The following is a 16,529-nucleotide window of genomic DNA, read 5'->3' as shown; positions in this document are numbered from 1 at the left end:
GAGAATTTGCCAGGAGGTAATTAAAGTTATGAGGTGATGGCTGTAAATTTTCCTGGATAAGTCTTCCTGATATATTTAATGAAAAATAATGGGGGGAAAAAGTAATGGAATTCCTGCTCATTTTGGACAAAGGGATGGGCATCTTCTCCAGTGAGCCAAAGGGAGAATCCAGGATGGGTAGTCTCTAGTCTCATAGCTCTGCAGACCGAATTGAAAAACTGAGGACAGACCCCCTGGTAACGGTCCCCAGTTCTTCATTCGGTCTCAGCATGTTCAGACTACCCTTTAAGGGCTCTGAATAGTTCAGATTGTAGAAGAATCTTCACCCCCTGGATTGAGGTTTTTTTTTCTTCTAGAGGCTTAGAGCAGGTTTGACAGGTAACCGGCTTGCTGGTCAGCACTTTTGTTTTTTGCTTTTTTTTGACTGCCTTTTTAAAAAATTCTTTGCTGGTAGACTGGTTTTTGGAATTGTGATTGTAAATTTGGTTGGAGGTGCCCCTGAGAGCCCATGTGGCCCGGGGTTGGGGGTGGGCTGGGAGTCAGTGTCTTATTCAACTCACTTTCTCCCGATCCGTTCTTATTGATCTGTGCTAACGGCGAAAACCGCAAGGCGCTTTTGCCTCTTTTCGGCGTTGGCAGCCATTTCAGACATTTTGGAACAATTCTGCAGTTTGTCTCCAGGATTGTCCCTTGGGGGGGTACTTGCCATCTGGATTGAACCCCCTGTCCAGTCACCAGAGCACCGTGGCAGCTGTGAGACGCTTGAGACTGCCAAATTGATTTCGGTGCAGCCAGCACTGGCTTGCAAGCCTCTGATCTGTCAGGGCTTGTAGCAATTTTAAAGGGTCAGCCATTTTTTTTCCTTTTTGCTTTGACTCTTGCCTTAAATTGAGGAGCTGTGCTGAGCTCACCACTTCTGGGTCGCACTAGCCTCCTGAAGTGGTGGACAGCTTCTGTGACCAAAGCAGACAACTTTAGATCAAATAAATTTTGTTTTTATTTTTCTTTTGCTCCTTTTTTCCTTTTCTCTCTTCCTGTCAGTGACAATTATTTTTGGTGGGCTCAAAATGGCCACCAGGGGAGCTGGCCAAGAATTATCAGCTCCTCAGCAGAGTAGGGAGAGAGCTGCAAGGGGATCAACTAAGTCCAGGATTACTGGGCTGGAGGTAGCAGTTAGGATCAGAGCTAGGACCCTAGCGTCCTCTGGGGCAGAGGATAGACAAAAAGCCTTAGATAAGGAGTTCGATAAGGCAGTGAGAAACAGAGCCATCTCTCCTTTGCTCCCACAAGATGGCAGGCAGCAAGACCAATTGGCAGATAGACAATATTTGACTGCCTGATCTCCTGGTGGCTCAAGTACTCAGGATTTGAAGGAAACCTCCAAATCAAGGCAAAAGCCATTCATAATAATTCTGACCCACCACAAGGATTTTTGATTGCTGCACCTGGAAGCCAAGCCTCCAGCAGAACCACACCTGTGCCTGAAAATTTTTTTTAAAAAAAAGCCACCTTTACCCCTACAGTGGCTGGGTTGCGGCTTGAGGAGACCCACAGGCAAGAGATGCCATCTTTCATGAGAGCCTGGATCTCCCAAACAATTAGACAAGAATTTCAGGCTGAAGTCAACCAGCTGCGCCAGCTGCCTGGTTTGGACACCAACAGAGGCGTTCCTCAGGGGCAGGGGCAGGCTTCTGCAGAACAGCCGATCTACTTCAGAAATCGTTCTGCATCCCCTTCGGAAAGAAGCCAGTCTTATGTTTCCGAGAGGGACCGCCTTCCAGAGAGTGCTTTTTGGACAGGCAGTCGGAGGTAGCAGGTCCCCCCTCCTTTAAGGACCTTTTCCAGTTGGCTCTCTCCAAGACTCTGCTGTAAGGCTAAGAGCATGGCTCATGTTTAAAAAAGTGACAAGGTCACCCGGGATCTTCCTCCAGAGGGGGGGGGATCAAGAAGATTACCTATTCACTGAGAAAGCATCTGTGGTGGATGCTGTATCTGTGCCCCAGATGTTTATGAATGGGATTAAAAAGCAGTGGGAGTCCCCTGGGGGGTACACTCGCCCCAGTGGGTCTGAGTCTATCTTATTTAATGGGTGGCTGCGGCAGCTGCAGGGTAGAATCCCACCTGAGTACCTCAGGGTGCATCAGGACTTAAATAAGATAATAGCCGCAGCTCAATTGACAGCTAATGCCACCCTCACATCAGCCAAAACTTCTTCCAGAGCCATGGCCTCATCTGTAACAGCACGTAGGCTGTAGAAATTGGCAGATGGATGCCAGAAACAAATGGAAGCTGATATTTGCTCCCTTCAAGGGAGAGTGGCTTTTTGGAAAGGCCCTGGATCCCTTTTTTTTTTTTAATGGAAACCAGGGACAAGTGAAAATCCTGCCCTCCCAGGGGAGGCGTTTTGATTACAGTTCTCCACCCTACTACAGAAAGCCCTCCTTTAAATGGGGAAGCTGGAGCAAGCTTTCCCCGTCAAAGTAGGCCCTTCTTCCAAAGATCCTCATTTCAGGCCGATAGACTGGCCTTTGCCACCAAAGGGCATCAGAGGCAAGATGACAGGAGGTCCTTTCGGGGTTCCAACAGACCTTTCAGATGCAACAAGTGACACCCAAGCTTCCTCTCCCATAGGGGGCCATCTGGGACTGTTCTGGAAGAGGTGGGAACAGATCACAACAGATGCTTGGATCCTGACAACTTTATGGTCAGGTCTCTCTTGGGAGTTTTTCTCCCTCGAGCTGCGAGGATCATCCAGAGAGTGGGAGGTGCTCCAGTCTGCGTCTGTGTAGGCTGAGCTTAATTACTGAGGAACGCTCCGCCCTCTATCACGTGGTCCCTTGCAGCGTTCCCCAGTTTATGCTCAGCCTTCGCAGAGTTAGGCTGTGTTTTGATTGTGCTTCTCACTCTTTGGCTGATTCAAGCAAGATAATAATAATTTCAGGTTTGATTCCCAGTTCTTAACTTTCCTTAGCCTCTGCGCATTTGAGGGTGCCTTGGGATCCAGGGGTGCGCGTTTTTCGCCCCCAGGGGGCTGAGCGGGCGACTTAGCAGCGCTTTGCACTAACCCTCCCCCCCATACCCCCCTCTGCCGTTTTCTCTTCTCCGTTCCTGCCTTGTCGTCCTTGTGCCGCTCATAGCGGTCCGGATCTATTGCGCTGCTGGTTTTCCCCCCATTCAACGCCGATCGCCCTGGTAGAGGCGATTTTAGCATCCTCGCCCTCATGGCTTGCAGGACTCATCCGCCCTGAGCAGCCCGTTTCGCTTTTTACATCGTCTCCCAGGCGGCCGCCATTTGGGGCATCGCCTCGTGCCGGGCGCCATTTTGAGGCCTCCATATTGCTGCGATGATCTGCTAGCCCAGGGGTGTCCAACCTTTCACCTTCCCTGGGCCGCATTAGAAGATGAAAATTTGGTTTGGGCTGCACATAAAATAAAATAACAGTAATGATACCTGATCATCCAAAAAAACCATAGAAAACATAGTTAACATATTAAATTTATTTGGAAATGAAGTTAGTGAGATGTTTTTATTATTTATTATTAATTATTTATTAAAAATTATTTATTTTTTAAAAAGGTTTTTTTTATCACAGTTTTTTTATCACGCTTTATTTTCCGGCCAAATTTTGCAGGGGGGGGAGGAGAGAAAGCTTGCCCGCCTCGCGCCTACCTCTCCTACAAATGGCCCGGCTGGATGAGGCAGGACTGGAAGGCAGAAGCAGCAGCAGCGACGGGGGCAGAAGCCTTCCCCCGCCACCGCTGCTGCTTCTGCCCCTGCCGCCGCTTCTGCCCCCGCCACCATGGCTGCTTCTGCTGCTTCTGCCCCCGCCGCCGCTTCTTCCCCGCCGCTGCTTCTGCCCCCACCTCCGCTTCTGCCACCCCCGCCGCCGCTTCTTCTGCCTCCGCCGCTTCTGCCCCTGCTGCTGCTTCTGCCCCCGCCACCGCAGCTGCTTCTGCCGCTTCTGCCCGCGCGCTGCTTTTCCCCTGCCGCCACTTCTGCCCCGCTGCCATTTCTGCCCCCGCCCCCGCCGTTGCCACTGCTTCTTCCACCGCCACCACCGCCATTTCTGCCCCGCCGCCACTTCTGCCCCACTGCTGCTTCTGCCCCACCACCGCCGCTTCTTCCCCCGCCACCGCCGCCGCTTCTGCCCCCGCCGCGGGGGCAGCGGGGGCGGGGGCAGAAGCGGTGGCGGGGGCAGAAGCAGCGGCGGCAGTGGGGGCAGAAGCAGCAGCAGTGGCGGGGGAAGAAGCGGGGTGGCGGTGGGGGCAGAAGCAGCAGCGGTGGTGGGGGAAGAAGCGGCGGCGGCAGGGGCAGAAGCAGCAGCGGTGGCGGGGGAGAAGCGGCGGGGTGGTGGTGGGGGCAGCAGCGGGGGCGGGGGCAGAAGCGGCAGCAGCGGCGGAGGCAGAAGCAGCAGCGGGGGCGGGGGCAGAAGCGGGGGCGGCGGCAACAGCAGGAGGTGGCGCTCTGACGGCGCCCACCTTTTCTCTTGCTGCTTGGCCTGGCGCTCGCCTTGTCCGGCCTCGCGCCTGCCTCTCCTCCACCTCGCTGGCTCTGGCACGAAGGTTGGGGTGGGCACTGGGCCGCATTACGAGGCGACCTGGGCTGCATGCGGCCCGTGGGCCGCGGGTTGGACAAGCCTGTGCTAGCCCTTGCCTCAGGCTCCCAAGCCTAGTAGGGCTCCTCTCTCTCTTCCTAAAAGGGAATAAACATCATATTTATATTCATCGGTGGTGGCGTTGGCTTCCGCAGCAGAGCTCAGGGCGTGGGAAGCAAGTGCAGCCCCTCCCTCCCTGGGGGGGGCAAGCTGCCTGAGGCCATTTATTCCTGGCATTAATTAGACTAATTGGCTCCTCTTTTTCTACCACAACTGCTAGGTTGTCTCTAAGTCACTTTTTAATACAGGATATCTTTTCATATTTTTTTACATTGGTGATCCAATCTCATTCAATTGGTGTTCAATCACTCTCAGATTTGCTTAGGGAGATATAGCTTCTCATTACTGCTACAGCAGTGTTTTTTTTTCCTGGATCCATATCCTAATAGTATATATTCTGTATAATAGAAGTCTATAACTGTTGCAATACAGAATTTTTGATTATATTTTTCAGATTATTCCTTACAAATTCCAAAAGGGGGTGCGGGCCAGTTTCTGGATACCCGGACTTACCCACAGGTCGTATCCTAGGCGTGCCAACCGCCTTTATATTGCTTCACCTATTTGTTTCACAATGGCAGACGACAACTCCACCACCCGCCATTCTTTGAAGGCAAAATCTAAGTCCCATCATGTGCGCAGACAGGCTAAAGAAACCTCCCAGGAGGCTTCCAAGGCCTCTCAAAGGGACGCCTTAAGGCACCATAAGGCACTAGAGAGAGAGTTCGACAGGCGCTCTAGGGTGACTCAACCAACACCCCCAGCCGCCCCTTCTACTTCCAGGCACCCCCCCCTCCAGTTTGTTCCCCTCTCTCCAGGCACAGCTCATCCCAGGAGTCTCAGGCCCCTGGACCAGCAACCAGGCGGATGCCCGAAGCCACCTTCACCCCCACGGCCGCTGGCCTAAGACAGGAGGACCCGCCCACGATTGAGATGCGTGAGTACATGAGAGTTTGGATGGAGCAGGCTATTCGCCAAGGAATAGCTCAAGGCATGCAGCAGATGGCTGGGCCAGGCCTTCCTCAGACGGCTCCTGCACAAGAGTCTGTGCCAGCCAGGCCCACGCCCACCCAGGACCCCGCTCCTGGTCAGGTACCCTCCTGTGGGGCCAGCCCTCTTCCAGAAAGGGAACTGGACGAGGGCATGGAGGTTATCGACCAATACAGGGAGGAGGAGGAGGACCTTGAATGGGGATCTACCTTCCATGGGGAACCCTTTTCGGAATTAGACCCAATGGAAGCAGAGCTGTCAGAGGACGAGGGCCTTACCCCCGATCAGCCTTCCTTTGTGGGGCTGTTCAAACCCCACATGTTCAAATCCATCCTGTTCAAGGCCAAGAACACCTCTGGCCTGGCCGCTCAACTCCCCTCTGCCCCCCCTCCTCTGGGGAAGACCCAGAGGACGCTATGTTCAGGCAGCCCGTGGTAGCTGAGGACGTGATCCCAGCCCCAGCTATTTTCCATGATCTGGTCTCTAACCAGCTGGGCTTTATGGGGGGGCCCCCTGCCCCATCCACCCAGGATAAGAGGTTATTTAACTCGAGCCGGTTTTTGCTTCCTCCTCAATACCCCGGAGGTGGACGAGCCCATTGTTGGTCTCGCTTCATCCTCCTCCCCAAGTGACCCCCTGGAGGCCCTCAAGCCCGAGGACAGGAGGTCCGAGTTAGCTTTGCGTCGGGCCCATCTAGCCGACGCCTGGGCCATCAGATCGGCCACCGCAGCCTCTTTCTTCACCAGCTCCTCTATCCGGTGGCTCAGTCAACTAAAGTCGCATATTCCTCCCTCCAACACAAGGGCCCTTCAGGACATTGCGAAAATCACGGCAGCGGCGGAATTCTCGGCCGACGCCACGTACCATGCTGTCAAATTTTCCTCCCGGGCGCTAGCTTCTCAGGTCACTGCTCACCGTCTGCTTTGGCTCAAACCATGGCAGGCGGACATTAAAAATGAAGTCAAGCTGGCCTCCACCCCCATTAAGGGGGAGAAGCTTTTTGGTCCGGCCCTGGACCCCCTGTTGGCCAAAACTAGGGGAAAGAAGAAATTCCTCCCCTCTCTTTTTCGGAGGCCAGACTCTAGAACCCCTCAGCCCTTTTGAAGAGGGTCTTCCCGGTCCTTCTACCAGTCTCCCTTCCCTCCCAGATACCCGAGGCCTCCCTCATATAGAACACCATATCCCCAGGATCGCTCCGACCCGAGCGATCGGAATAGGAGGTGCGGAGGGTTCAAACGTCCCTTCAGAGGTTCCGGGGGGAGACCCTTCCGGCGCTCCAAATAAATCTGGTATTTCTCCTCCCATTGGCGGTCGGCTTAGACATTTTGCCGACCAATGGGACTCCACCACTTCCAATAACTGGGTCAGGGACTCCATTAGGTTTGGGTTTGCTCTGGAATTCTCAACCTCCCGAGTTTTTCATGGCATCTCCTCCCTCTAGGGACCCCTCCAAACGCAACTTGATGGACTCTGCCATCCATCATTTACTCTCCATCCAAGCCATCCAGCCAGTCCCCCCCTCTCAACGAGGTCAGGGCTTCTACTCCCACCTCTTTGTTGTTCCCAAATCCTCGGGGGATGGAGGGCAATCCTGGATCTCAAACGGCTCAATCGCCACCTAACTCGGTAAATTCAAAATGCACACCCTTCAATCCATCTTACTGAGCACCAGGCAAGGAGATTGGCTCTTTTCTATAGACCTCTCTGAGGCAAACCTCCACATCCCAATTCGGCCCTCCCACTCTAAATTCCTCAGGTTCTGTTACAATCATCGTCATTTCCAGTATGTGGCCCTTCCCTTTGGGTTAGCTTCCGCTCCTAGAGTTTTTACTAAGATCCTCGTGGCCTTAGCGGCTCACTTAAGGGACCACCCGGTCCGGCTCCATTGTTACCTGGATGAAATCCTCATCCTGTCCCACTCAAATCCCCAGGCAGAGAAGGACACCAAGATCGCCCTCTCTGCACTCCAGGCCCATGGGTTTCTAGTCAACCAAAAAAAGAGCCAACTGGTCCCTTCTACCCGAATTGCCCACTTGGGGGCCATTATTGACACAGTGCAGGGGAAAGTGTTCCTTTCTTCGGAAAGGCTCCTGAGTATCCAAAACTCTATTCATGTTATTCGACGATCAAAGAGGGCTTCTCTATTAGAATTGTCTAAATTACTGGGAAAAATGGTTTCATGCATCTCTATTATTCCTTGGGCCCGTTTACACACCAGGTCCCTGCAGTGGCTCCTGCTCCTGTTTCAAAGGTCCGGCAGAAGCAACTCAAAATCCACCATCAAGGTCCCTCCAAAGGTCCTCTTGTCTCTCCTCTGGTGGACCAACCCTGCCATCAACAGGGGTCATCACTTCAAAGAACCTCAGCATCTCATCGTCACCACAGACGCCAGCCTGAACGGCTGGGGCGCTCACATCCAGTCCCTTACAACGCAGGGCAAATGGTCCCAAGCAGAACGGGTATGCAGCATAAACTGGCTGGAGCTCCACGCCATCCACCTGGCCCTGTGCCACTTCCTACCTCAGGTACGCGGGCGGCACGTCCTTATTCTCACGGACAACGTCACCGCCAAGGCCCATGTCAACAGGAAAGGCGGCACCCAGTCTATCCGGTTGATGAGGGAGGCCGAAAGACTCTGCCGTTGGGCAGAGCGTCACCTTCTCTCGATCAAAGCAGAACACATTTCGGGGGCCTCAAACACCCGAGCGGACTGGCTGAGCAGGGCCACCGTGGACCAGTCTGAGTGGCGCATCCATCCGTCCCTTTTCAGGAGGCGACCATGATCTTTGGTCTCCCATCAGTGGATCTCTTTCCATCCCCCCTCAACACCCAACTCCCTCGGTTCTTCTCCAGATTCCCTTCCCCCGGGGCCGAGAATCACGACGCCCTTCGCTGTCCGTGGCCCCTGGGACTCCTGTACGCCTTCCCCCGTTAGCTCTGCTTCCCAGAGTCATTCAGAAACTGATCCAGGAGGCAGAACTAATCCTAGTGGCCCCCTATTGGCCCAGACGGCCGTGGTTTGCGGACCTCCGCAACCTATTGGTGTCTCCTCCGTGGAGAATCCCTCCAGACAGGATCTCCCTCTCCCAGGGGCCCATTCAGCATCCGGAGCCCCAATGGTTCCAGTTAATCGTCTGGAGGTTGAGCGGGAAAAGTTGAGGAAGAAGAATTTATCTGACCAGGTTATTAATACCATCCTGGCCGCCAGACGGCCTTCAACCAACCGAATATACAACGCTACCTGGGTCAGCTTCTGCAGGTGGTGCCATTCCTCCCTGGTCAACCCGCTCTCGCCTTCGGTTGCCCAAAATTTGAACTTCCTCCAGGACGGGCTCAAAAAAGGTCTTTCACCTAACACTTTGAGACGCCAGGTAGCGGCCCTCTCGACTGTCGTTTCTGGCACAACCTGGGTCCCCTTTCTCACCATCCCCGTATCAGGGCCTTCCTCAGGGGAGCCACTAACCTCCGTCCCCCTGTCGTGCACTGGTACCCCACTTGGGATCTTAACAAGGTCCTGGTGGCCCTAACTAAGCCTCCCTTCGAGCCTATCAGAGAATCCTCCCTCCAAACGTTGACTTTTAAGGTAGTGTTCCTAGTGGCAATTACCTCGGCTCGCCGAATATCGGAGATTGCTGCCCTTCCGGTGAGAAAGGACCTTTGTATCTTCCACTCTGATCGGGTGGTCCTACACCCCGACCTGACCTTCTTGCCCAAGGTCAATTCAGCCTTTCACAGGGCACAGGAGCTCACACTCCCCAACTTTTGTCCCAATCCCTCGCGGGAGAGGGAGAAGCGATGGCACACTCTAGATGTGAGGCGGGCCCTCCGCATCTACATTAATCACACACAACCCTTTAGAAGGTCCGAGTCCTTATTTCTTTCTTTCCAACCCAAGTCATTAGGCCACATGGTGTCCCCTTCCACCATCGGACGATGGATCAGAGCCACCATTGCCAAGGCTTATTCGTCTCAGGCCTTACCAGTTCCAAGCGGGGGCACCGCACATTCCACCAGAAGTGCGGCCACCTCAGCAGCCTGGGCTACCCAAGCTCCAATTTCAGACATTTGTCGGGCCGCCACCTGGGCTTCCCCCTCCCCTTTCATTAGGCACTATAAGATTGACATCTTTGCTTCAGTGGAGGCTTCGTTTGGCAGACGAGTCCTCCAGCGGGTCATCGAGGACCCAGGGGAGCTTCCACCCCGGACGGATTCCCTCCCGTAGGACAGCCAAGCTTTGGTATGTCCCACTCTCTGGATGATCCGAGCAGCTCGAGGGAGAATGGGCGTTGGTCTTACCTGACACGCCATTTCTAGTCAAGCTGCGAGGATCATCCAGCCCCACCCCTTTTTTCCTTTTTTCCGTCTGGGGGAACCTTGTTTCAGCCAATGATACCTTAAGTCTAGTTAGATGAGAGTTAGACGACTTCCTCCTCTCTCGACTTCGCATAAACTGGGGAACGCTGCAAGGGACCACGTGATAGAGGGTGGAGCGTTCCTCAGTAATTAAGCTCAGCCTACACAGACGCAGACTGGAGCACCTCCCACTCTCTGGATGATTCTCGCAGCTCAACTAGAAATGGCGTGTCAGGTAAGACCAACGCCCAATTTCCTCCCCCCCAGTGCCTTTGTGTGCTGCCCCGTCTCAAGGGTTCCCTCAAAAGAGGGATCTCATGGAATCGGCGATCCACCGTCTTCTGGATGTTCAGGCCATCCAGCCGGTTCCTGGAGACCAGGAGAGACAGAGGTTCTATTCAATTTAGTTTGTGATTCTAAAGGCTGGGGTGGTGGTGGCGAGCAATCCTCAACTTGAAAGGGCTCAACAGCCATTTAATCTACAGAAGATTCAAGTTGCACTCCCTCCACTCTATCCTACAGGGCCTGCGGGAGGGAGATTTTTTTGGCTTTGGTAGACCTGACAGAGGCCTACCTCCCATGTGCCCATAGACCCCAAACACCATCAGTTCCTGAGGTTTTGCTATGGCAGCCACCATTTTCAATACAGGGCTCTCCCGTTCAGGCTGTCATCAGCCCCATGGACTTTTACCAAGCCTCCTGGTGGCCGGAGCGGCATACCTCAGATCCTTACCCATAAGGATCCTATGTTATTTGACATCCTGATAGCATCCTCTTCCAGACCCCAGGCAGAGGAGGATATGATCTTGACAATCAGGATCCTTCAAGAGTATGGGTTCTCAATAAACCTGGACAAATGCCATCTAGTACCATCAAACTGTCTCTTGCATTTGGGGACTATCATGGACACCTTAATTGGCCAGGTCTTTCTCTCACAGGAGCATTGAGACAGTATAGGGGACGTCACATCACAGATCCTGTCTGACAGAGAGGCGCCTATCATCTTGCTGTCTCAACTTTTCGGCAAGATGATATTGTGCATCAGGATCGTCCCAGGGCCCACTTCCTGCCCGAACCCTGTAGTGGTTCCTGCTCCCCTACCAGAAGGTGGGCAGGGGTGACTTACGAAGGAGGGTTCATGTCCCTTTGCTGGTTCTTCATTCTCTCCATTGGTGGCATTCCCGAGCCATGGATTAGGGTTGCTTGTACAGGGAGCCCCAGAGGATTACCATCACCACCGACACCAGTATGTATGGTTGGGGGGAGCCCACCTGGGACTCCAGGTTAGGTGGCACAGGAGGAGCTTGCCCACAACATAAATTGGCTAGAGCTCCGGGCTGCCTGCTTATCTCTCAAGGATCTAAGGCAGGAGGTGATGGGGAGACAGGTTTTTCTCCTCACAGACAATGTGGCCACCAAGGCCCACATAAACCGGCAGGGGGGCACTCACTCCAGATGTCTAATGCACGACTCAACTTGGTTGTGCAGGTGGGCGGAGAGACACCTGTTGTCCCTGTGAGCAGAAAACATCTCGGGAGTTTCCAATGTGCAAGCAGACTGGTTGAGCAGGCCCATAGTCGACCAGTCAGAATGGTGACTACATCCCAGTCTGTTCCAGGAGATGATGGAACAGTTCGGCCATCCGATTCTGCATCTCTTTGCATCTCCAGAGAACTCACAGCTCCCGAGGTTCTTTGCACGGTTCCCAGCACTGGGAGCAGAAGGGGTCAATGCTGTCCGGTGCAGGTGGCCCCAAGGGTTATTCTGTGCCTTCCCCCCTTCCCCTGATTCTGGGAACAATCAGAAACGTACTGACAGAAAGGGTGGAGGTTCTGTTGGTAGCCCCTTTCTGGCCCAGGCACCCATGGTTCGCCTACCTGGTGGGCCAGTCGGTCACCAGACACTGGAGAATTCCCCTGCATAGGATCTCCCTCAGCCAGGGCCCGATTTAGCACCCAGATCCAGCCTGGTTTTGGATGACCGTCTAGCGTTTGAGCGGGTGCTCCTGAAACAGGAGAAGTTTTCCAGAAGGGTCCTTCAGACCATCCAGGAGGCCAGAAGTCCTTCCACAACCAGGATATATGACGCATCATGGAGGATTTTCTGTGGCTGGTGTGCCAGTCACCTATTGGAACCTACTGCTGTGTCTGTGGCAAATGTGTCACAGCCTACTGCTGTGTCTGTGGCAAACCTGCAGGATGGGTTGGACAGAAGTCTTGCCCCCAGTACCTTGAAGAGACAGGTGGTTGCCTTGGCCTCGGTTTTTTCGGTCAAGGACTCAACCACTCTGGCCCAGCACCCCTGGGTGAAAACCTTCCTTAGGGGAGCCACTAATTTGAAGCAACCGGTGGTCCACTGTTTCCCCACCTGGGATTTGCCTAGGGTCCTGCAGGCACTGACTTCTCCCCCATTTGAATCCTTGTGTGAAGTCCGTCTTTGTCTACTCACGTGCAAGGTGTCATTCTTATTGGCTATTATTTCAGCCAGGCGTATCTCGGAATTGGTGGCCTTATCCATCAGAAAGGACCTGTGCATTTTCCACGCAGACAGGGTGGTTCTGTGGTTGGACCCTACCTTTCTGCCCAAGGTGAACTCCTTATTCCATCGCTCACAGGAGTTGATTTTGTCTGACTTCTGTCCAGGGCCTACCCGTGCACTGGAGAGAAAATGGGACATGTTGGACGTTAGGAGGGCTCTCCGTATATACATCAAAAGGACCTACTCTTTTAGGAGGACTGAAGCCCTGTTTGTTTCGTTTCAGCTGTCAACTTTGGGTCGCAGGGTGACACCATCTACCATGGGTCGCTGGCTTAGAGCCTGTATTGCGAAGGCCTATGAGTTACTGGCTCTTCCTGTGCCTAAGAGAATCACTGCGCACTCAACTAGGAGTGCTGCGACCACTGCAGCCTGGGCAATGCAGGCTTCAGTTCTGGACTTTTGTAGAGCGGCGACTTGGTCATCTGTGACCCCATTCATAAGACAATATAAAATTGACTCCTTTGTCTCAACAGAGGTTTCCTTTGGAAGACGAGTCCTGCAGGGCGTTCATGTAGAAGTGGGGACCTCCGATCAATCCAATTCCCTCACATAGCACAGCCATCAGCCAGCTTTGGTATGTCCCATCCTGGATTCTCCCTTTGGCTCAGTGGAGAAGGGGCGTTGGTCCTATCTGTACGCTTCTTCTTGGGGAGCTGAAGGGAGAAGAATCCAGTTCCACCCTGTATTCTGTCTGGTCGGAGAAGGGAGGAAATGTTTTTTCCTCACAGTATCAAATAGGCTATCTGTTAGAGGATGAGGAGCAGCTGGATTCCCTTCGATGTCGTTCAGAACTGGGAACTGTTACCAGGGGGTCTGTCCTCAATTTTTCAACTCAGTCTGCAGAGCTTTGAGACTAGAGACTACCCATCTTGGATTTTCCCTTCGGCTCCCTGAGAAGAAGTGTTCAGGTAGGACCAATGCCCCTTATAGCCCACACTATAAATGTGTCTTGTGAAGTCCAATTTTGCAGCCTGCTAACAAATCCCCAACTGGTTCTGTTCCCAGCAGGAAATCTTTCTGATTATGGTCATCCCATAGCAAAGCAAGGTCATTTCATGGCTTTCCATCGTTATCATGTGCAGGCTGCCGTTGTGGTTCAAAGAACAAATCTATGTGAAATTCCAAAATATGGAAAGAAAATACCACAGCCTTATACCAATCAGGATATTATATGAATATGCTGTCTACAAACTGAATTTCTGGTGCTTAATGTGATAATTAAATTGCAATTGTCTATATTTGCAGCTTGATGCAAGTACTACCATGAGTCTTTTGGCCCATGTAGCCCTGCGAACATTTTTGTCCCTGAGAATCTTTGGAGGGTTTCAACTTGTGTTTTTGTTGCAGGAGTAATGGACAGGTAACAGGATACTATTCTGCTGTGGTGCCAGAGAGTAAGAATGACAGAGTGCTTCCTGCCCCCCACAAGCAGCCCCAGCGAACACCGCAGGGTAGAGCATGGTGGAAGTCTGGCCAGGACCCCAAGCTCTGAAGAAATCAGCCCAACCAAATTCCCTGGTTTATATCGCACGAGTGAGCCTTCACCACCTCATGACAGCCTCCACGAGCCTCCTGATATTGTGTCTGATGATGAGAAAGAACATGGGAAGAAGAAAGGGAAATTTAAGAAAAAGGAGAAGAGAAGTAGGTCACTTTAAGAAAAACTGTATGCTGTCAGTGTGCGTTGTCTTTTTTTTTTATGAGCAATTTTCTTTGTCAAATGTTCTTTGTCCTTTATTTATTACTTCACTTTGAGTGTTAATGATATCCATGTTTTAAAATAACCAGCTGTTCTTTAAGCATGAAGAAATTCATAACATATTTTGTGGAACTTTAACCAGGACAAGCCCTGGCTTCTTTTCAGTTGTCAGTCTCTATAAACGTCTGTAAAATGGAAAAAATTTCATAGCTTTTAAGTGAAAAGTATTTCCATGTGGGAATACGTAATACGAGGTCCTCTCAAAATTATACCTTTCATCCCTTTGTATGCTAATGGCTAGTTTTATATATATCAAAGAACCAAATGTTCTGTTAATTTTAAATGGCTATAGTGGTTTTAATTTTGTTAATTTTAAATGGCTATAATATCATTTTTATTAATTAGCAGTCCATTATTAGCATTTTCTGAAGTACGAAAACAACTTTGAATATTGAAACATTGAAAAAGATTTTTTAATCTGTTTTCTGATTCTGTCATTTAAGAAATATATAGAGTTTGAGATTGTAGAGAACAATTGTGTATATCTTTTTTTAAAAAACAAATAATCAAAGCTTACTTCTACGGAAATTTAATTAGCATTGCATCCTAAGGTTGTACTTCTTTGTTGTTGATATTGCCACTGTTGGGCTCATACTTTGTAACTAGAATCTATTGTAGTTACTAGTATATTGAGGAACATTTGATAGGATTCTGGCACAACAGTTTGAAAATAGGTACTGTATGTGTTTAAAAGTTATAATTTTTATTTTCATCTAGTTGCATCATGCATTCCAGTTCTCTAAAAGGAGTTTTTATTCAAGGTTTAGGAATATAGAAAAGCCATAGTATAGTAGACTTCGGTACAACATATTTCACGTACAAGAGACCAGCTTATCCTGATGATCTAAGTCATTTGTTCAATGATATAATCATTCAGATAACATAAATCTCTACATTGACATTACTATCTGATTTAATGTCAGTCAGGAATAATGGATCTCACTCTCCATGGTTAGTACATTAAATTGAGGTTTCACTGCACATCAGTTGTATTGTAAATTCCACTGGTACACTAATTATTCCTATCAAATTTTGCAGCCTGAAATATTTAATTGCATTCAGCCTTTTCCTTGTTTTTTTTCATTATATCGGTGCTTCTCAAACCTGTGTAAATTACTGAAAATTGGGTAAAAGTGGTGTTTCTTTAGGTAACCACAGAGGCCTATTACCCAATCATAACAGGGACATTTAAATTAATTTAAAATGTTTTACCTACATTGAGTAAAAAAGGGCTTTCTGATAAGTAGTTTGAGAAGCATTGCCTTTATATTGTAGCATTTGTGTCGCAATTAATTGTAGGTGTATGTGTTTGTTTAAAACTGATTTTTCTATTCCTACCTAGAGCAGGGTTAGTTATAGAGGAGGTATCACCTATGCATGTATTTCAAAGGCCGTAAAGAATTTGGTAATTCAGTTTGGTAAGAGCTATGTTTGTTTTATGGCTGTGGAATTAGAATCACATGTGCAGTTTGTATAACCTATTTGAGCAAGAATAGTTTATAAAGAGACAGGATGGTTGAGATGGCTTTGCCAACTGAATTGAAAAGTAAACTTTCTTTTTGGAGAACAGGCCCAAGCATATTAAATATATATCCTAGAACACTTGGTTTAATATTTGAAAAAAAAAGAAAAAATAAATGATTGAGAGAGTTAAGTTGGAATTATATTCTTTGCAATTTTCCACAACTGTTTTTAAATGTGCTTGTGAAGTACTGATTTAGGATCATGACAATTCTAGTAGTGCAGGGATACAGAGATTTAAAAAAAACTGTTTCCCCCATTCCTTAATTTTTTAAAATCAGTTAAGAGCTGAAAATAACCTTGGCATTATCTTTTTAAGATTTTAAACTGAGGAGATCATGTGTGATTTATACTGGCCATTACTCTGTACATCAGTTTTGGATTCACTTTGATACAAGATTTTATTCTTTGATGAAGTTCTTAGCCCGATGCCATTAGACTCAAGTGGGATGTTTTCAGAATTATCAAGCAATTGCATTGCTATTTATTATAAATTCAGATTGCACATAGCAACAAAACTCCACGTGTACTAGTCAGTAAATAATCAAGAGATGAACTGATCTGATTTTTCTCAGAAAGGAAAATGTGCAAAACTCCTAATTATTTGACTTGTTTAGTTCTGCAGAACGAAGTGTATGTTTTAAATAATAGCACATTAAAGTTCATCACTAGCTTTTTTTTCTAACACAAAGCTTAAACACCTAGTTTTATTT

At 49.9% G+C, this 16,529-nt stretch overlaps 1 protein-coding gene across 6 annotated transcripts in view; it reads left to right on the top strand.

Moving 5' to 3' along the window:
* Nucleotides 1-16,529, top strand: part of RALBP1 (ralA binding protein 1) — a 56,136-nt gene that overhangs the window by 7,189 nt on the left and 32,418 nt on the right. For 5 of the 6 annotated variants that reach the window (XM_087931064.1, XM_026699393.2, XM_087931062.1 and 2 more), the window contains exon 2: nt 13,884-14,180. In XM_087931064.1, the coding sequence (XP_087787190.1) occupies nt 13,937-14,180 (244 nt within the window). In that variant the 5' untranslated portion in view covers nt 13,884-13,936. Of the gene's footprint in view, nt 1-13,009; nt 13,111-13,883; nt 14,181-16,529 lie in introns of all 6 variants that reach the window. The other variant, XM_087931061.1, reaches the window with a different exon arrangement.

Source organism: Pseudonaja textilis, chromosome 3 (assembly GCF_049901715.1).
Source record: "Pseudonaja textilis isolate UNSWEBS1 chromosome 3, rPseTex1.2, whole genome shotgun sequence".
NCBI classification, from domain to species: Eukaryota; Metazoa; Chordata; class Lepidosauria; order Squamata; family Elapidae; genus Pseudonaja; species Pseudonaja textilis.
Note: the sequence above shows the minus strand (reverse complement) of the source record. Positions and strands in the feature narration are given on the sequence as shown.